General features: G+C 40.9%; 1 protein-coding gene across 4 annotated transcripts in view; it reads left to right on the forward strand.

The window, feature by feature from the left end:
* LOC107392757 (lisH domain-containing protein ARMC9) overlaps positions 1-13,957 on the forward strand; it is a 37,383-nt gene extending 23,426 nt beyond the window's left edge. For all 4 annotated transcript variants that reach the window (XM_015970722.3, XM_054752263.2, XM_015970725.3 and 1 more), the window contains 5 exons: positions 2,420-2,535; positions 3,162-3,331; positions 3,830-3,938; positions 9,554-9,750; positions 13,753-13,957. In XM_015970722.3, the coding sequence (XP_015826208.3) occupies positions 2,420-2,535; positions 3,162-3,331; positions 3,830-3,938; positions 9,554-9,750; positions 13,753-13,775 (615 nt within the window). In that variant the 3' untranslated portion in view covers positions 13,776-13,957. The remainder of the gene's footprint in view (positions 1-2,419; positions 2,536-3,161; positions 3,332-3,829; positions 3,939-9,553; positions 9,751-13,752) is intronic.
* The last annotated feature ends 8,179 nt before the right edge of the window (positions 13,958-22,136 follow it).

The following is a 22,136-nucleotide window of genomic DNA, read 5'->3' on the forward strand; positions in this document are numbered from 1 at the left end:
GCTGTGATACTCTCTAAAACCAGACTGAAATTCCTCAAACAGATTAGTGTTTAAATTCTCACATACTTGGATGGCCACTATTTTCTCCAGGACTTTGGATAAAAATGGAAGGTTAGGTATTGGTCTGTAATTCATTGGGTCATCTGGATCCAAAGAAGGCTTCTTAAGTGAAGGTTTGATTACAGCAACCTTAAAATCCTGTGGTACGTATCCATTTACTAAAGATAGATTGAGTATATCTAGAATGGGGGCAGTAGCCAAAGGAAATGCATCTTTAAATAATTTGGTTGGGATTGGATCTAAAATGCAAGTTGAAGGTTTAGATGAAGCTAATATTTTTGATAACTCTGAAAACTCAACTGGATCAAAACGGTTCAAACACAGATGAGGTTCTACAGTTACCTCTGATGCTGCCTCGCTGAGGAAGAAGAAATTGCATTAGGGAGATGCTATAGATTTTGTTTCTAATAGAATTAATTTTACGTGTGAAAAATCCCATAAAGTCATTGCTGCTGAGGGCTAAGGGAATAGATGGTTCAGAGCTATGATTCTGTGTAAGTTTGGCTACTGTACTGAAAAGAAATTTAGGATTATTCTTATTCTCCTCAATTAACGCTGAGAAATAAGCAGTTCTAGTTTGTCTAAGCTTATTTTTATAAAGCACAAGACTATTTTTCCAGGATAAGTAGGACTCCTCATGGTGCATAGAGTGCCATGTTCTCTCCAATTTTCCAGAGTTTTGTTTTAAAGCTCGTAAATGAGAATTAAACCAGGAAGCCAACTTCCTGTCCCTACTTGCCTTCTTTTTTAAAGGGGCAACATCATCTAATGCCACACGTAAAGAGGAAGTAACATGATGAACTAAGCCATCAATTTGTGAGGGGATAGAAATGAAAATATTGCCCATCTGCTACGTTCCTCTGAGATGCTGAGGACAGTAAAGATGGAACAGTTGATTTAAAAGATGCAACAGCGTTGTCAGATAGAGACCGTCTATAGTGAAATTTACTTTCATGTCTCGAGAACTCAGTTATAAAAAACTCAAAGGTTATCAGAAAGTGGTCTGAGAGGTCTGGATTATGTGGAAAGATCGTTATTTCCTCACACTCAATGCCTTAAGTCAGCACAAGGTCTAATGTATGATGGCAGGAGTGGGTGGAGCTATGTATTGTTTGAGTAAAACCAATTGAGTTTAAGATATTACTAAAGGCTACATTGAGGCTATCATTTTCAATGTCCACATGAATGTTGAAATCCCCCACTACAATGACCTTATCAGTGTTTAGCACCAAATCAGATAAAAAATCAGAGATCTGCTCCAAAAACTCAGAGTAAGGGCCTGGTGGATGATATAAAACTACAAACAAGAGTGGTTTTACAGTTTTGCAATCTGGATTAGGAAAACTAAGAATAAGATGTTCAAACGAACTGTAACTATTAATCTGTAAGGGACTGATTAATAAGTCCGAATGAAAAATGGTTGCTACTCCTCCTCCTCGCCTTGTACTTTGAGCAATATGATGATTTAAATAATTAGAAGGAGTCGACTCGTTTAAACTAACATAGTCTTGCTGCAGCCAGGATTCTGGGAGAGAGAGAGCAAAGAAATCTGATTATCACAAATCAAGTCATTAATTAACAGTCTTAGAAAAAATAAACCTAATGTTCAATAACCCACATTTAATTTTTCTAAATTTCTGCTCAGTTGAATTTGTTCTAATATTTATGAGATTTCCATGATTTGCTTTATTAAGCCTGATATTTAATCTGTGTGATTTTGGCTGTGGGCAGGACACTGTCTCTATGGGGTAGTGGGTGGGTAACAGTACAGAAGCTGCAGAGGGGTGTGTTAAACTACGACTCTGCTTCCTGGTCTGGACCCTGGGTTGTCATGGAGGACTAATAAAACTGGCCATGTTCCTAGAAAGAAGAGCTGCTCCATCCAAAGAGGGATGGATGCCGTCTCTTCGCATCAGACCAGGTTTTCCCCAAAACATTTTCCAATTATCATTGTAGCCCCGATCACTCCATAGACTCCCATTCATTTTTACTTTTGGAAGTAGGGGGCCCATGGTCAGGACTCCCTCTGCTCCTGAGCTCCGAAACACCAACATGATGTCTGTATCAGTTTGAATTAATTAACAGCAGGTTTAACTAACATTTAAAAATGATTATTTTTCTAATTAAACTCACAATTACCAAGGTAATTAATGACTATCTGCAGAATTACTGAAACCAGTGGGAGATGCTAATAATAGGCTTTAGTACTGAATGCATTCACAGCTTTTTGATATTCAGCTCAATGATAGTTCAGATCATCTTGTCAAATAGGTTTAATTGTTATTTTTCTTTTAATTAAGTTGATAAAGTTGTATAAAATGTTTAGCCCAAGCTTAAAGTCACTGTCTGAATGTGGTAGATTATGACCAACATGACTAAAGTGAAGAGGAAGTCAACTCCTCTGCCTCAGCCAAATGATGACGAGCCCTTACAGCGGCCGGTCACCCCCAGTTCCTATCGTAATGTAAGCACGGGGTAAGTTCAGTACACATACACAAACACACACACACACACACATACACAAACACACACACACACACACACACACATACAAAGTCCCATTAGTTATCAAATGCTGGTGAAATTCATCTCTGCATTTGACCTATCCTATCCAGCTGTGGCTGCACTCGGGAACTATTTGGTGGTTTAACCCACCAATCCAACCCCTTTAAAGGGGGGCCAGGAAGGGAGGCATTGGGTCCCATTTTTAAAGTCTTTGGTACGACTCGACCGGGATTTGAACCCTGATCTCCCAGTCCCATGGCGGACGCTCCACCACTAGGCCACTAAGCAGGTTAAACATACACACATAGTTGACGTTGAAGGGAGCTGAGTAGTACACGGAACAATATTAGATCACTTTTATTATGATTTACAGCTTCTCATAATTTTGTCTAAGATACCTAAAAATGTTGTTCACTGACATTATTAATAATGTTTCTATTGTCAATATAAGTTGCGCAATAGATCACAGTCATAATATTTTGCCCCAGAAACTGTATAAAAGTTAAATTACTAAGCACTGAAAATAGGGATGAAAATGCCAGGTGTCTGAAGTCCAACGCTCATTGTGTTGTTTTTGTCTTTGTTTTTATTTGCAGCGAGATTGGAGCCGGCAGTCGGGGATGTGAGAGCGACAGAAACAGGGAATATCCTCTCAGCAGGCAGAAGAGTGAGGAAGGAAGCTTAATTCCTTCCCGATTCAACTCCCGGCCTCCGACACGCTCCGGCAGTCGACCCAGCACCACCGACTCTCTGCACCACAGCCTCGGTAGGGGTTGTTATCCTAGCATGACCTAATGGTAGAATAAGTTTACAGCAATAAAACTTTGATTGGGTAAAATCACCGACCTTTGATCTCGTCTAAACTCTGGAGGATTCCTTCATCAGATAGCACATTCTCATTTGACTTGTTTACTGAAAACCAGTAGCATTTTTGGGAAACAATCTAATTTCCCTCCCTCTGTTATTCCTTATTTGATGCATATTGAATTTACGGGAAATGATCCGGTGTGATGAGCTTCAACAATGTCTTCAAAACCGTCTAAAGGATTAATTTCTCCAAACTCCAAACCGCACACGACAAAGTTTTGCTTTTCAGTAAAGAAGTCAGCTCAGCATTGTGATGATAATGTACCGCAGGGTTTACGTTGTTTAACTGTCTTTGTTATTTTTAAGGTGTGTCTTTAAACAAAAAGATGGCCATTTAGTTTCATTCTACAAAACGTACGATGGATCTCGTTTCACATTTCTTTTGTCTCATATTCAGACTCTGAATGTGAGCGGTTCTTCCAGGATTCAGAGTTGGAGGGGTCGTACGAAGATGGAGCCCAGAAAGGACGGTCCCAGGAGAAGAAGCAAAATGGACATTCAGCCAGGTACAGCTGTCCACACAATCATACACATTTGTTCTATAAATTCTTGTCTTAAAAAGGTGAATTAAATGGTAAAAATGGTCTGTATTTGATGTAGCGCCTTCTAGAGTCCTGGAAACCCCCAAGGTGCTTTACAACACAAACAGTCATTCACCCATTCACACACACATTCATACACTGGTGGTGATGAGCTACGATGTAGCTACAGCTGCTCTGGGGCGCACTGACAGAGGCGAGGCTGCCGAGCACTGGCGCCACCGGTCCCTCCGATCACCACCAGCAGGCAAGGTGGGTTAAGTGTCTTGTCCAAGGACACAACGACAGCGACAGACACAACGCTGCTGGAGTCTACTCTCCTCTATTCCGCGCACTGAGTGAAATTCTCCAACTACCATACAGGAAAAGAATAACATTTATAAAACTGGAGCTAATATGTTAAGCAGCTGAGAGTTTAAGGTCTCTAAAGTTCTTAACAGCCTAGCATTGGTAGCATTCTGCCGGTTACCGGCTCTTACGGCTCGTTTTTTCTTTCACTCAGCTAAGTATTATTTCATATTTTACTTTTAATTCACACTAAAAATACAGCTGAAGAGTTTTGAAACACAAAAGAGAAGCCTTACTTTTTCCTCAGTTAAATTCTCCCAGAGTTTTGCTTTGGGGTTCTTCACCGGCTTCCAGCAGCAGCAGGCTGCCTGCCGAGGTGCCTGACTTTAAATTAGCTCTACTAAAGAGGATTATCGGCCGATGCCAGTGATGAAAAATTGCTAAATATCGGCCCAATTAGGCCGCCAACCACTAAATCGGTCAACCCCTAAGTCACACACAGTAAGTTGATAAATAGATAAATACATTTCACTGTAATATCCAGTTGTTGGTAATTGAAAAAGTAGCTTGAGATACTTTTAGAGCTGACCATTTGCTTCACCATTAGCATTGTTAGCTCAAAGTATTGTTTTTGCCATTACCTGCTTGTACTTTGTTCAGAAGTTTCTCAGTGTAAACACAGATCTACAACCAGATATCTGCTGAACCTGTAGTAGTTTGTTTGTGTGTCTCCAGGTAACAGGCGTGCACAAAAAAAACTAATTTGCTTTTAAAGCTTACTATATTAAGCTTTAAAAGCACCCAAATACTTACATAATTACCCTCTCTACATTGCTGTTAAGCTTCTTCTAAAGAAAGGAAAACTAGATCTCTTTGTGATGAATAACTACAGACCAATCTGTAATCTCCCTTTCATTTGGGAAAATTATTGAAAGAGCTGTTATGATCCAGTTGAACAACTTTTTAGAGACAAACCTGCTAGATAGTTTCCAGTCAGGCTTTGGACAACACCACAGCACTGAGACTGCACTCATCAAAGTATTTAATGATATTCGTCTAAATTTCCTCCACCGGAAAAAGGAACATCAAATTTAAATGTTTTTTTTTCAATAAAACTACAACCATACTGATCTTTTCTGGGGTCAGAAATTGTTTCTGCCAGCTCTTTCCCAATATGTACAAAAGATGCAGCACCTATTTTTTTAAATAACGTATTTTGTCAATAAAATCGTATAATTGAATAAAACAGCTCTTCCGATATTTGACACATTGTCGTTTAGTTACGATTTATGCAAATTCTTTCAAAAGCCTAAAAAACATGTCTCACGTGTGAGTGTGTGTCTGTGGAAAGAGTTGGCATCAGCGTTGGACGCTGATGGGTGATTCAGCACTGCTAAAGCTGGCGTGTGCGACTGTGACATGCGTTTAAACGAGCTGCATCTACAAAGAGGCCCATTCAATCCCACCCCACATACTCTCTCTTTTAAATCCTGGAGGAACATGACTCCAAAATCCCGCCAAGAGTAATGAGTCCAAGGAAACCCTCCTTCCATCCTCCAGGAATGTGAAACACCTCCACAATACAACCTGACTGGGTTTAACCTCAACAACCCAATTTAATTTGTCTGAATGACAAGTCCTTTACACAGAAAAGAAAAGGGAATTTACGTCAGGCAGAATGAGATCTTAGCAACCCAGAAACTTGGCAAATTTCACATAATCAGGTGGCTTTTTTAGACTAATAAACACATCAGTCAGACTGGTCACTCATCAGCTGCCACACCATAATCTTTTCATCTCCTGGTTGTTTATTGTATGCCCAGAAATAAGGAAGTTGGGGGATTGTATTCAACGTTTTGCATTTTGGTGCAAATATTTAGCCTGTTGGAGAAAGTATCGTGGTTGGTCCCACTCAGCTGTGGCAGATATTATCAGCTGTAGGAGCCAGATGCACGAATGAAATCTACTCTTTTCGATACGGTGTTGGATTCCTGCACAGGATGTAGGCCATTTGGCTCCTGCTTGATAAGGACATTAGGGGACTTCAGCTCAGTGCCTTGTAATTGGATGCATAAAAGCCATTTAGTCACCATGATACTGTTTCTCAGGCATAACTGCAGATCTGCATCTCTGTGTTTTTTCCAGGATTGCAAAAAGTGCATGTTTTTATCAGGAAAAGTAGAAGTATGCACACATTTTAAGTGGTCTACCTGCATAAATTTAAGCATAATGAAAACTTCCCTTTGCTCAGTAGGTCTTAACTAAAATGATTCACATTGGAAGTTCAAAAGTAATTTATGCAAATTGCAGGGAATTTACAGGGTATCTAAGGATCCTTTAAACGTTTTAAAAGCCTTAAAGAAGCAATAAGTAAGAATTTTACTCTGAAATAATCACAAAACAGTCCAATGTTTCAATCATGTTAGAGGGAAGGTTACATGGAAACAGATTTTCTTCTAATCCAGCTAAGGGGTTGTTAGTTGTTGGGGCGATGGTGGCACAGGAGTTAAGTACTCGCCCTGGAAACTGAAGGTTGCAGGCTCAAGCCCCACCCAGTCTTTTGCTGTCATTGTGTCCTTGAGCAAGACACATATATTCCACCTTGCCTGCTGGTGGTGTTCAGAGGGACCAGTCAGTGTGCCCCAGGGCAGCTGTGGCTACAGTGTAGCTCATCACCACCAGGGTGTGAATGTGTGCGTGAATGGGTGCATGACTGATTGTGTTGTAAAGCACCTTGGGGGGTTCTAGGACTTTAGAAGGCGCTATATCAAATACAGGCCATTTACTTTATAGTTTTTCTCCTTTCAAAATGGCCACAAAGGGACATAGTTACAGTTTACTGTCTCTCCCAACTCTATACTTTCTTGATCCAGAGCCAGTCATATGTAAGCCCACAAGTTGCTACACCTTCAACACAAACACTGCACCAGCATTTGTTATCAGATCAGCACCATCCAGCAAAACGCAGCAGTATTGTGTGAAGATCATAAGCCAGTTACAGGAGTGACCCAGAAGTTATTTCTTGTACCCCTAAGATGCCACAGCAACGTTTTGTTTTACTCTAATATTGGATAAAGAAGACTACAGGCTAACACTGAGCTAACAATGCGAACAGTGAATTAGAAATAAATAGCTAGCTCTAAAAGTATCTCAAGTTGAGAGTGGATATGTTCGTTTTGAAACATGGACTGCTGTACCCAAATGTGACTGCATGATGTTGTTCTTTCTTCATGCACCTTTAAATTAGATTTTCCGTACTTAATGCCTTAAAATCCTCAAAAACAACAAATAATCCTTAAATCTAGAATCTGGAGGGTCTAAAAATATCACAGACCCAATAAATGTGAATTTCTCGTTGGTGTTCTGCATTTTTACGTATGAGACTGATATAAGAAAAACCACCAACATCCGTTGGGGGGTGTGTGGTAGGGGCCTATTTTCAGGTATACATATTCAGTAGCAGACTGAGACATCCTAGATGTAAAACAGTAGGTCCTTCATCCCCTCTGCAGTAAGAGTGTATGACTCTTCAGTTTAACTGGTACTGGCATTATCCTGGTACACAAAAACATCAATGCAGTACTCAGTATGTGTTCAATACTTGTGCAATACCTGATTTACATAGTATGTCTGTGTTCCTTACAGTATGCTGCAAAGTTATAGAACCCACGTTTTTCAATTTTATTTGTGGTTTTTAGTGGTCGAAGGTTACAATACTAGCTTACTGCCTATGTGCATATACGTGTACCTTTGCTACTATTTTCCTTCAAATTATTTTCTTAAGTGTACAGTACAGGCCAAAATTTTGGACACACCTATCTCATTCAATGTGTTGTCTTTATTTTCAGGACCATTTACATTGGTAGATTCTCACTGAAGGCATCAAAACTATGAATGAACACATGTGGAGTTATGTACTTAACCAAAAAAGGTGAAACATCTGAAAACATGTTTTATGTTTTATTTTTTTCTGAATAGCCACCCTTTGCTCTCATTACTGCTTTGCACACTCTTGGCATTCTCTTGATGAGCTTCAAGAGGTAGTCACCTGAAATGGTTTTCCAACAGTCTTGAAGGAGTTCCCAGAGGTGTTTAGCACTTGTTGGCCCCTTTTTAAATGGTCATGGTCATGAAAATAAAGAAAACACATTGAATGAGAAGGTGTGTCCAAATGTTTGGCCTGTACTGTGTGCTGCTGTAACAAGTGCATTTCCCCACAGTGGGATCAATAAAGTCTATTCTATTATTTTCTATTCTATTCTATTAGCCACTGTAGCTAGTGGGTGCATTAGCCATGGGCAAGTGCAGGTTTAGTGGTCCTGCAGAATTTGTTTTAGTAAACACAAAGACTTTCATCCTCTGCAGAGCAATTATTTTCATGCTTGTGTTATTTGTTAGACCCTTAAGTAAATAAAGGTTTGGACGAAACTATTGGAAAGGTGGTCACATGCCTTTTTCCATTCGAGAAACCTTAAAAAAGGTCCTAAAAGTCTTTTACTTGCCTTCTTTAAACCTGCAGATACCCTGATATTATTCTGAAAAGGCTGCAGCTGTGGGATCCTGTGCATTTTACACGTATCATTACACTAAATATAGATCAGATCATTATTGGTTGTAACCAGAGATAGAAGTATCGACTGAAATGAACACCATTAAATGTCAAGCACAAGGTCAGTCAGGACAGCCATACATTCTTTATGAACCTGAATCTGGTCATGGCTGCACCTCATGATGAACAAAAATCACATGGAATAAGAACACGACTCTTCTTTGAACAAAATGCAAAAAGTAAGTAAGCATAATAGGACTAAAATGCAGCTAAAACATCTAACTGAGTCTGCAAACCTGAGCTGTAAACAATATTTTACTTAACTCTTGAACCTGGAACTCTCGACCCCTCAGCTTGAGATCAGTGAACTCGGTGGTCTCCTTTAAAAAGCTGCCAAACTACCAACTCCGCCTTTCCCGGGATCCCGCCTTTTTCTTGCATCTTTTATTCACAGTTTTTTTTCTCTCATTTTAACCATACTTTTACAATTAAAAAAAAATATGTTTAACTTTTTTTTGTTCTTGTGAAGCACCTTGTGATTTTTATCTTGAGATGCGCTGTGTAAAAGATCATTTTCTTTCTTTAACTCTTAAAGAAGGAAATGTCTCAGTGGTCTACACTCATCTCCCACCTTAGTTTAATTTCACATGTCTGATTTTACACAAGGTGATTGTTGTTTAATCTCATAATCTAGAATTACAGCAAAACAATATGTAACATTTCCATTTTCTCCTCTCATCTCCAGGGGGGATTATGCCCCAGAGCTTTTGAGCAAGCCCAAGATTCCCCGCACACCCGACACCACAGACAACCAGAACAGAGCTCACAGGGATGGCAGGCTCAACCTGGCACCCCAGTTTTCACAATCCGAGCCGCAGCAGAGCAACCGGCCCGGTTCTACCAGCTCCACAGGAAGAAGGGGAGGAGAAGGAGAAGGAGGAGGTAAGCATCTGCTAATGATGGGAAATCAACTCAGGAAGTGATTCACGAGTCATAATGTCTGTTTAATGGACAAATACAGCTTTTCACATGCAGAATCTCTGACTTTTAACAGCAAAGAGGATTCAGCATGTAAAAATTACACGTTTGTTACATTATCTCTTAAACATTAGGCAAACAGGTCTTCCAAGTGCAGGATGCAAATGAAATATGACTTATGAAGTCGTACAAACATCCACATTGACAGTGATGCTACCAAATGAACATATTATAGCAAAAATTACTGGACAATTGCTAAATTGTGATTTCTTTTTTTTTTTTACTTGATTAAAGTTATTGCTGACATTTAATCATAGTTAAACATCAGATCTCAGGAGCATCTTTATAAAACAACACTAAAAGTTTCCAAACCTATCTTTTCTGTGTTTCACACCTGATCTGTTTTATGTACGTATGTTTTTACTTAATAAATCCAATCTCACCCTCCACGGGTGGTGGGGTCCTCTACCAGAGGCCTGGGAGCTTGAGGGTTCTGCAGTATCTTTGCTGTTCCTAGAGCTGCACGTTTCTGGACTGAGCTGTCTGGTGTTTTTATTAGTTTATGTTTGTGGGTGTTGGAACGCTGAGCAACTAGTTGTTTGGCTGTTAAGGTTGAACGTGGGTTTCAAAGTAACCCTTCTTTGTACTTTCTCTGCACGCAACACCTCTGGCTAGAGTTACTGGAGTAGTAGCATTCCAACAGATTCAGGTTCTCGCATCGCCCCCATTTCCGCTTTGTTCCAGTAGCCCACTTTTCACCAGGGTGCTCTGGTTCCTAGTTCTGGTTCTTGTTTGGCCGGGCAACATCTCGTACATTTTGGTTGCTCTCATCATGGTATGAGGCAGTAGCACCAAGAGTCTGGTTTTCCCATTTCTCAGTTTCTCCTATCTTAAATTACAGTTGATCTGAGTCTGTAACTAAATCTGGCCTCACATTGTTTGGAGAATTTCTCCACTGATGACGATACTCAGCCTGTAAAGTTCCTAAATCTAGACATCAGACTAGTTTTTTCACACTCACTCAGACTGGACTGTTCAGTGAAAAAAAGAGTCCGTCTGAGTGTGTTTACGCCAAAGCATTATGTCAGAAAATTCTTAATCTTATTTGTTCCCACATCTCAAAGAGGATTAGGATTTGTGTCTTTAATGGATGCAAGACTTTAAGAAGAAATAAAAACGCTAAACTCATTTACAGACGTACGTAACATGCTTTGTTTTCTGTGAAGACTAAAAGAAGGGCAAGAACAAGGCAACAACTTATCATTGTTGGGGTTTTATCCAATTATTTTCCAGAAACAAACAAAAACAGCAAATTGCGTTAAGTTTTTGCTGAAAAAAGTCAACAGTCTGTCGGATCCAACTGGCTTTATTAGCGCGTACATGTCGTATCATGCAGAGAAGTTGAAACAATGCAGACAAGATCTGGTGCTCTTAGCATGGTGATAGCATCTCCCCATGCTCTCATGCATCTTAACTGCATTTCATAAGCGATTTCTTCCGGCTCTTCCACCCGGTACCTCTGACCATAAAGCTTGTAATAGCGCCTAATGGTCTCTCAAATCCACAACATCCTCCTGCGAGTGGGTTGTACGTTTGAGGTCTGGAAAGTGTCCGACATAAGCGAATAGCTTCCTTTAATCATGGCTCAGCTCATGAAACAGCAAGCAGACACAAGTCTACAGAGAGCATTTGGGGCTAAATTATTTAGTTTTATATTAACTTGAATTCCAGTCAAGCTTTAAGTCATCTTTGCTGCTAGTTGAGGTCTGGTGTGACTGAAGAGAGGGAACACCAAACCACACAGTGAGAAGTAAGGCCCACCTTTATTCTATAGACAGTGTGACGCTGACTTTACCAAAGGAGAGCTAGAACTGACCCTGTTAGTGCAAACAAGAAGAGGCTCTGCTGTTGGGTGGAATATTCAGCATTATCTTAGTCAAGACAGGTCAGCCACGCTGGCCGGATGTGATGACAGATGACAGGTTTGTTGCCAGGCAACAAGAAGATAAGGAAGAAGTACTCAAGGACTGCGACTCCTGTTCTCACTGATGATATCGGTAAGGAATCCGAGTTTTTGTCTCTTTGGTGGAAGACGCCTTCCCTTTTCTTCACAGTAAGCTGGAAAATTTTAATCCACAGTGAAAAAACATTATCCTGGCAAGCCATCCTACATAAGTGAATGCATAATCTGGCCAAGATCTCAATCTACGTCTCACTTTCAAACTGGACAACAAACAATGTGATGTACTCACAGCTAAATACAGTATGTGTGTGACCGATTGTGTTGTGATGCGCCATGTGGGGTTGTAGAACCCCGAGAAGGTGCTATACAAACACGGGCCATTTACCTTATGTCAGTCAACAGGGAAGTCGACCAAACGCCATAGATGCAAGTATGTCCTTTTTCTAAATAAAGAACTAAAGTACCTCTATCTGCTCTTGACTCAGAGAAAAGCCCGTCTAATAGTCCAAAGTTGATGCCAAAGCTGTTTCAAATGAACTGCAGCCATTTTTGTTTTTCCCCCCATTGCAGTGCTGGTGCTAACGCCGCCTACCAAACCGATAGTGCGCTGTTGTTGGCAAGACACAAAACTGCTCAGTTCAATGGTAGACCCGCTGAGGCTCCAGTGAAGCGTTGCAAGACTGACCTGGAGAGCTAAATCCTTTTGCTTCTGCTTCGGTCTCTCTCGATATCTTGGCAAATAAAACAAGATACATACTTGGTTCTTTTTCCAACACAGCCAAAGAGTTGTTTTACCTTGTTTTTGCTGACGCTTTGGCTATCGCTTTAGCCTCCCTCAGAGCTCGCCGCTGTTGGCGGCATCACTTCCTTTTCTGTTTATCCGCGGGCAGAAGAGGACGGCGTCGCCCTCTGCTGCCCGTGCGTCCATCGCCGATAACGCAGTCCCATGCGTGATCCAGTGTGTAGACCCCATCGTCTCTGTGGGTGGTAAAACAAGGTAAAACAGCTCTTTTGCTGTGTTGGAGTTAGAAAAAATACACAGAATGAACGTACAAAAGATGTTTAAAGGAGTATTTTTTAAGAACCTGTATCATGCTACTTTTCAGAGCAATGATAGGCCCATATATGAAATAAAATATTACCATTGGCGTTATGGAGACGTAATTTGTTCTAAAATACAAGTTATTTGATGGAAATCCCGCCTCCACCCGTGTGAATTCCACCCATTGCATATTGTAACCCTATATAATGTAGCACGAAGAAAAAGAACGCAGCTTTACGAATACGCACACACACACACCAAACTTTGTAACCATTCTTGCGAGAGGTTAGCTGTTAACATTTTGGTTTTAACCACCACTCTGGCTCCTCCATCGGGTGATTTTATTGTTGGAATGACGCCAGTTTGAAGAAATAATTTATCTGAACGATTTTCTGGTACTGGCGAAGGTTTAATAAACAGTCTGTGAAATCATGATCACACATTCTTGCTCAGTTTTTGAAAAACTCCCGACAATAAAAACTAACCATTCCTGGTGATTATACTCTTCCTTAGGAAGACCGAACAAATTTCTGTACGTCTCACAGCCAAAAATGCATTTTCATCTTTTACAGCATTATCAAAAGTGCTGACCAGATCAAATAAAGGAATCACTTCTTCTAAACTGCGGGGATTAAGTCCCCCGCTGCTCGCAACTTAGGGAAAGTGTGCATTGGTGTTTACAAAACAGGGGAGGAGCGAGACCTGATGACTCAAACCTACCCCATCCTGCCATCTGCATTTGCAGATTCAAGCATAAAGTCAAATGAATGCTTTGGATGTGTTTTTGCTGAGAAAATAATACAACATGCCCAAAAAAGTTTAGTTTTTTATTTTTAAGCCTTTGATTTCCCAGGATTTGTAGGTTTTTTTTTTTTTTTTTTTTTTTTAATGAACTGGTTTGGGGTAGACGTCCCACCCAACTTTCTGTCTCCTTAATTTCTTCTTTTCTCCCCATCTCCAGGCAGGCAGTCCAAGAGGAGGTGAGAGGGAGCTGTCACCATAGGCAAGCGCTATCTCCCCAGAAGCGTGGGGCTTCCTGAAACTTCATCCCCCTCCCCGGGTTGGAATCGAGGCTCAGGCCTACAGAGACGGTTAGGGGAATGCTAGAGCAGCAAGAGGAGGAAGAGGAGTGGGTGGAACAATGTGTTGGATTGTGGCTCTGAATATTTCCTCCATTTGGCTGCAGCACAAACTACCCTGGTAACATAATAAGGCTGACCATAATCACAACTAGCAACTCTGTGGACCTCGAAGTCCGTGAATTTCAGATTTTCTTTTTGGTGTTGTGTGTTCGGATGTGTCCTCAGTCATTGGTTGAAATAAAGAAATAAAATAATTTGTTTATTTATTAGATCTATAAATGTGCTCTTTATGTACTTGATACGACAATTGAAAGAGTACTAAAGAATAAAATGACCATGAATGTTTTGGTGTGCTTTAGTTTGATTTGAACTCATGTGGAAAACTTCTTCATGAATAATTTGTGACTGTATTGGTTGAGCTTAAAATGTAAAAACCATCATTTTATCTGACTCTCCAGGAAACATGCAGATCTCTGTGTGACTCCTCTGGTTAGAGCTTGTGTTACATCGTATTAAAAATGTCGTGCATGTGCTCAGAAAACTTGAATTATTTTTTGTAAATCTCTTAAATTCTACATTTTCTCTTCATTTTCTCTTCTAACTTGTGTTGTATATTATATATAAAAGTATGTGCTACTTTTGTGTTCTTGTGCAGATGGATAGATGATGTTCTTATTTTCTCGTTGTGATTTGAATTATATTTGTGCCACGTCACCTGTTTGCTGGTCTTTTTAGTCTGTTTTGCTTGCTTCGGTTCAGGTTATACAACTGAAAGAGCTCCAACGGTTTGTGGCTTCTAGAATAAACACAGGTTATTTATTTATGTGTATTTTATTACTAGACTTAAATGCAATTTTGCTTTTATTCCTGCATTAAAAAGTGGGTGGAAAAGGCACTTATCGATGTAACATCCATAAAATTAAGGTGTAGGAGCTCTGACAAGTCTTTTAATGTGGAACTAATCTTTGGGAGGTATATGACTCAACCTTGTGATCTTTTCCACGGTGTGCCGCTCAAGTGACTTATCACTTATGACGTCATCCTGACCATCCCACTAATTAACCTTTTTGCTTCAGAAACACCAAACAGGAAAACTTCAGCATCCTGATGATCAGGAATAGCTCGTGCTGCTCTTGAACCAAACTAACTGAAAATCCATCATTTACATGTCATCTGATTGGTAATGAAAACGTGGGATTATGGGTCAACCTGATGCAATAAAAGCATTGGTGTGTGATTGTTTTGGCAGAGCAGGTGGTGGTAATGCTTCATGCTGTGCCACCCCCCCACCCCCCCTGTGATGACACATGGAGTGTGGATGCAGCCGGTGTGCCTCAGCACAATGTGAGGAAACAGGCTACACATGACAGACTGACGCACATGCAGCCAGGTGGCCGTCGGCTGTAACCCTGATCCTAAACTGCTGGAACCATTTGTGGAAAAAGAACTTTCTTCTATCATAAAAAAGATGGAGGTAAAACTTCAGAAGAGAGAGTTTAGAAAAAGTTTTCCCAGGGTTTTCTGAGGAGCACTGAGTAATCGGTGTTACCAGCTCCCGTTTTGGTTGTGTATCAGCAGACAGCCATGCTGATAAAACATGACACCAACAAAGAAGAGAGCATTTGTCTCCTCAACCTCCTGTTTCCTCTTGTGAAGACTACTTTAGAGCAGGGTCAGCCCCCTCACCCTCTACCGCTTGACTTTCCTCTCACGTTGTTTTGCAAAGTGCATCAGTCCCCTTAAGTGTTGAAGGTCAAAGTGGCTGCTCGTCAAACAAACCCATGTTCACAGCCTGTTTTGAATTCACCTTTAACATTTCTGACCTTTTCAGGAATGTTCTCACAAACTAATCATTACCTTCAGAATAAAAGCACTGGCATTTTCACTATGTGTACACTAGGGCCAATCCCAGTGGAGGCTTGACTCTCATGTTATTTCTAAAGTCACTTTAAAGCAACACTTAATAATTTTCCCTTTTATCCCTCCTACTGGTTGAAAGTGGAATTACAACGGTCGTAAACAACCCTGCTGTAGCTAGCGCTAACAATATGCTAATGTAAAAATAAGCCAACTGATACAAAATAAGCCATGAAGTAAATACTCTCATGTACAAAAAAATATTACTACTTATTATTACTTACAAGTCCAGTAACCATAGCCTCCTTTAGCTCCTTCCAACAAGAGCAGGCAGCACTGATGTTCACTCTGGTTTGAGCTCTTTGCTTTCCCTCCAAATACATTACTCTCTTACTTTTACTTCCAGGCTCCGCCATGATGCCAACAAATAAAGGAAAACGTCGTCTTCTTGTATTTTTATTGACGTTAGCAAACTGACAAAGCTAACTGCTAGCCTTCATATTAGCTACCAGCTCTGTAATCTGCTAAAGCAGGCAGAGAGCTCCCATGTGTCCCTACCTGAACCAGCAGGGCTACAGAGGGCTCTCCAATATGAAGTTGCTCAAGAACCACTGAAAGCAGTTTGAAATCAATAGTGTTAAAAACTCTAGTGTTGCTTTAAGGTTTTGAAACAAAATATAAAGAAATCATTGAAAACCACTTTAACAGCCCATTGCAGGTTATTAATTGGGTTTCAGGTAGCCGGCTTTTGTTTTGTGGGTTGCAGCGTTCTAATCAAGCCCCTAAGAACGTTGAGGCTACATGCAGAGGTGGGGACTTTAAGCAGACCTACAAAATGCGTCTGACACTTCTTGGGGGAAAAGAGGAATTTGTTTGTGACGTGTGTAGAAAATTAACTAGTGGATGATGACCTTAGGTTCTGGTTGACATCACCATCAATTTCCTTCAGAATAATCAAGAAGCTTCCGTGTACCTATTAAACATTGCACAAATGTCAGAATAGCATCAAGTAGATTATTAATCTTTTTCATGTTGTTGCCAAACTCTAAGTTGGTCAAACTTAACCGACAAATTCTGACTTTTTCTTTAAATGTTCGTCTTAAAAATCACCCAAAAGTTTTGTTTTTGTTTTATTTATTGATGGGGGAGGACTTTACTCGTTGTTGTGCTAACCCCTTGGAGAACTCATCCAACTCAAAGGGGCATTCATAGCACAGCCTCATCACAGCTCCTTTGTTCTGTATGGATTTGTAGGGGAAGACGATCCTCGGTTGAAGTCTGCTTGGGGGGGCAAATCCCCTAAAGCTACATTTTTTTCCTAAGCTGTAAATTCCTTTATGGTGACTGAGGAGCTATGGGTCTTTGAAGGGAAGAGGGGATGCAAATGCACATTTCTGAGGTTCCCTCATCAGCTAGTTGACAAAAATTATTTCAAGTTTCTCCAGGTGTGTGAAGTCATGGCGGCTTTTGCCGTTTCCCAGTGGAACGTATGACTGATGCAGGTTAGGTGTGTGGCAGAAGGGGGACAATGTCAGATTGTGCTGATGAAACTTTCTTAGGTTTCGTTTTTTTCCTGCTAGTTGGGGTTTTCATTTCCCATTAATGCAAATTCTATCGGTTTCTTTTTACAAGTCTATTTTAACCGCATAACAGTCGAGGTGATCTTTGGATTTTGAGAACAATGCTGACTGTTAACTGATTGAATTAAAACCTGCTGCAAACTCAAATTTTTAATCCTCCCCAAACAAACAGGAACATGTTCAGTGATTGAAGGCCTTAGAGACTTCATATCATTTAGTTAAGGTTGATTAAAGCTTTTGATTGCAAATAAGGATGTTTATCACCACAGTCCTTTGTGTGTTTCTTTTAGTGATTTACATTGTCTCATCTGTGCCCACAGCAAAGTTCACCATTACCTAGCTCCTCTCCAGAGCATGCAGAGAAAAAATAACTACTGAGAGCGAAGGGGCAAAGAAAATCAGAACGGGAAAAAACACCACGAGCAGGCAACAGGATGCACATGGGCCTGTGTAGGATGGCTGGTTGAAATCAGGAAATGGAGAGAGATGGAGAGGAAGGAGCTTTTCAGTCACAGCTGTGTTCCGATAGAAAATTCCTGTTTTGAAGCATGAGGGACTGTTTGTTTTTTTTCTTTACACTGTAAAAATATAGGAATGCAGTTTTTGTCACAGAAAACATGAAATTTAATGAAGGGTTTGAGTCTCTATTAACATTTTGTTCCACTGAAGGGTGAAAAAGACAAAGTTTCCTTGAATTATTTGCAATAAATGAAAAAAAGTGAGGTTTGTGAATTATGTTAAAGATTAACCCCTCTTGAAAGTCTTGAAATATGTTGTAACATACTATTAATCATCCACACTAATAATGTGAACTCTGTGCTGCAAACACTCAAATCCAGTATTTGCATGATTAGTGTGAAAAGTCAGCCTGATAAACCTGAGCACAGCCCATTAGCACCAGGACCTCCCAGTGGCACCCGCTCCTCAGCCATTTAGAGGATTTCTAAAATGTAGCTCATCACCACCAGGGTGTGGATGTGTGTGTGAATGAGTGGATGGATGACTGATTGTGTTGTAAAGCACCTTGGGGGGTTCCAGGACTCTAGAAGGCGCTATATCAAATACAGACAATTTTATTTTTGGCACAAAAGATGGAGGCGATCAATTTGTCTATCTGCTGTCTTCTCAAATGCTCAGTGAGTTGCAGCAGACAGCTGCTCATACTGAGCTATAGGTTCTGTTCTCTACCAGGGAATGGTCTGGGGTAGCACGTGCCACCCTTCGAATCTGATTGGCCACACCACTAAATTTACTTGTGGTTTGGGGTTATAAACCCCAGAACAGTATTTGGCAGTATGCGCCTTATAACTATGGTTTCTAGCTGTGGGCCCTCAAACCACGTGTGTATTCAGTTCAATTCAAATTCAAAGATACTTTATTAATCCCAGAGGGAAATTAGAGTTTCAGTACACACAATTCTGAGATCAGACGTACATACATAGGCATAAACACATGACAAGAATTGGTGACTGTGGTCATTCGCAACCCGAGTTGCGCTACCTTAATAGAGATCAGAGGGTTTTTATGAGGATTGGTTCAGGTGGAGGAAAAAAAGGCACTTCAGATTTACCCTCCACAGGGAGGGCAGCTTTGCTATGCAAAAAACTCCTCAGACAGAGATTCAACAGACTTCAGACATTACACAACATAAGTGTCCACTAGGTGGGGTGGTAGGGTTGGGGACTCTCCACACATCAGTGCATGCAGCCACGATAAGCAGCGCTCATCACCTCAGTCTGGACAGGGAGAGGAGGTTGTTGGGTTTAGAGGGCACAGTGACTCCTGGAACGATTCAGCGACCTTCACAGCTCACAGTCCCGCCCAGGCTGGGATAGGGAGACAGAGTTGCCATGGCGACAGCCTCCATCTTTTGTGCCAAAGCATGAATCTCAGCCAAAGTTCCAAGCTTACGACTCATCTTGACAATTATATGAGTCTGTGCATTCACAGCACGGTGTAATCCATCCCTGAGCTCAAGGAAAGAGCCAATATTCCTCAACAGCTCGTTAATTTTCCAGTAAGCCGGGTAACCTCCCAGGCCAAAAAGCAGGAAACCTGACACCAACACCACGAATATCCATACGTCTTCAGAATCCTCTACAGACAGTTGAGATAAGCAGATCAGGTTCCACTGTTTCCAGGAGTCCATGATATGCCCAACTGGATCTGTCCCAGAGGGGAACCCGGGAGCCCCTTCTCCCGTTCTCATCATTGAGAAAATTTTGTCAATCGCATTGAGAGACCAGCTGACCAGGTCCATTTTTAATAATTTCCAGTTTCCAGAAAAAATGTAGAAGAGTTGTACACCCAAAGACAGACAAAGAGCCTTGGGGATATGATAGGGAGGAGAGGAGGAAAAAAGCATGTGTACTCCCCAAGAGCCAGAATCGTTGGTTCACGCTCCACTCCAGATGGTGGTGGCAATGCACCAAGAAGTGGCTTAAACACCACAAAATGAAAAAAAAAGACAAAGACGAGGAAGAAGAAGAAGAAGAAGAAGAAGAAGAAGAGAAAATATGGTCCTGGCACAATGTAGAGCTCACAAATTATGCAAATTTGCAAAAACTAATGATTTTGAGAGACACCCCACCATGAAAGCACAGTCAAAGGTGCCACCCATACATGAATGGGTGCCCCCACCTTATTTAAAAAGATCTGGACACACCACTGGTGTGTATGAGATGAGGAAGGTCATCCATGTGACAGCTGGTGCCCCAGCAGCCCTCAGAGGATGGACGCGTTGAGTTCTTGACTAAAGATTAGTAAAAACATTTCAAAAGCAGTAGCTCTTAAAAACAGATTCATGGCCGCAGTTTATTCAGATTACATCCTAAATATAATAAAACTGGCTGGGCTTTGGGAAAAGTGAATCATAAAGATAAATAATCAAAAAACATTTCTGTTTTTTATTTTCTGTTTCTGCCTATTTATTGGTCCAAGAATCTGGTAATTGATGAAGCTGGTCTTTTTCCAGAATCCTTCTTAAGCAGAAAGCTATCTTGATTAAGGTTTTACATTTATTATGCTGCTGGTGGTAGATATATCCAGCATAACCTAACCCAACACAGCAGCCACACACAGGTGTGCACAATGGATCCCAGTCAGGATCCTAATTAAAAAGAACACATCTTTTTAAAAAACGACCTTTTATAAACTAAAAAATTAAAAGTGGATTCCGGTTGTTGCCATGCAGGGTCAGTGTTTGCAGAATTATTAGAATGGGTCAATTTAAGAGCCTAATGGGTCACCTTTGGCCAGGGGCGTCGAACTGGGGGCAAAAGTGGACCTGACTACCCAGGGCCAAAGAGGGGAGAGGGGCCCATGATTCCCTCCCCCGTTTTTATTTAGAAAACATTGGGCTCCCTTTGTGTCATTTTGTTTCCTTATATTGTTGTTGCCAACTAAAGAGGGGAAAATAAAACCAGACTTTATTTCAGTGTTTGCTTTCCCCAAAGGAGGAGTCCAGAGTCAGTCACAGAATGAATTCATTAATCTCTGTGGCAAGAGAGTGCTTAACACTATCTTGGAAGAAAGACAAAATGGAATATACTACTCAGTCATGTGTGACTCAACCCCAGACATATCCCATACAGAACAGAATGTGCTATTGGTAAGATATGTACATCATGAAAAAGAAGGCAGTGGTTTTTGGAAGATAGCTGAGAGGTTCATTGGATTCAACAATTTCTACAAAAAGACAGGTCAGGACATTTCTGAAATGATTATAGAAACACTGCAATGAAATGGCGTACCTTTACAGGACTGTAGAGGACAAGGATATGACAATGAAGCGAACATGTCTGGGAAGGTGAAAGTTGTGCAGGCTCTTATTTCAAAAGCCAATCCACTTGCTACATTCTCCCCTGTGCTTCCCACACCCTCAATCTGGTTGGTGTCCATGCAGCTGAGCCATGTCCACAACTATCAGCATTTTTTGGCTCTGTAAACCAACTGTACAATTTCTTTAGTGCTAGCCCAGAGCGGTGGGCATTCTTGAAGGAAAAGACCGGATGTTCTCTTCATCATCTGTCTCACACTCGATGGAGTGCCCGCATTGCTGCAGTGCGACTTGTGGCAGCTCACGTGCCCTCCATCCTTGAGGCATTAGATCGTGTTCTAGCCACCTGCAGCTTGACAAATGAAGTTAAGTCTGAGGCAAATGGTTTGATCATGTATTTCAAAACCTTTGATGCCATTGTCCTTCTTTCTGTGTGGGTGAAGATTTTGTAGTGTATTGAGAAACGAAATGTCATTCTTCAGGCAGGAGATATTTCCCTTGATGTCGAAGCAGCAAACATCAAGGCATTACAAGAGGAAATGCAGGTTCTTCGTAGAGAATGGGATTCACTTCTCACAGAGGCCTCCCTAGTGGCACAAGCAATGGAGTGTATTTTTTGTTGCAATGGATAGCATCATCAGTGCGTCGAATGCAAGGTTCCAGACTACAGCATACATTTGTGAAACATTTGCACCTATTCTGAAGCTGACAAGTATGACGAAAGCTCAAATAAAAACAGCATGCAGGGCATTAACAAAAATATATCACTCAGTTCTTTCACCAGACTTTGAAAATGAAGTGTTACACTTCAACACAGAATATGAAGTTACATTCCCAAAGAATCTGTCCCCTCTTGAGCTCCTTAATGCTTTCTGGAAGAGGTAGCTACAGAGCATTTTTGGTGAGCTTTGTATTGCTTTGAGAATTTTCTGCACTATCCCAGTAACAGCTGCTGGGGGTGAACGAGCTTTCAGCAAGTTGAAGGACAGACTGAACAGCCTTGCCATTCTGTCAGTAGAAAGCCAACTAGCCAAACAAGTTAACTTTT

Source organism: Nothobranchius furzeri, chromosome 8 (assembly GCF_043380555.1).
Source record: "Nothobranchius furzeri strain GRZ-AD chromosome 8, NfurGRZ-RIMD1, whole genome shotgun sequence".
In the NCBI taxonomy this organism is placed as follows: Eukaryota; Metazoa; Chordata; class Actinopteri; order Cyprinodontiformes; family Nothobranchiidae; genus Nothobranchius; species Nothobranchius furzeri.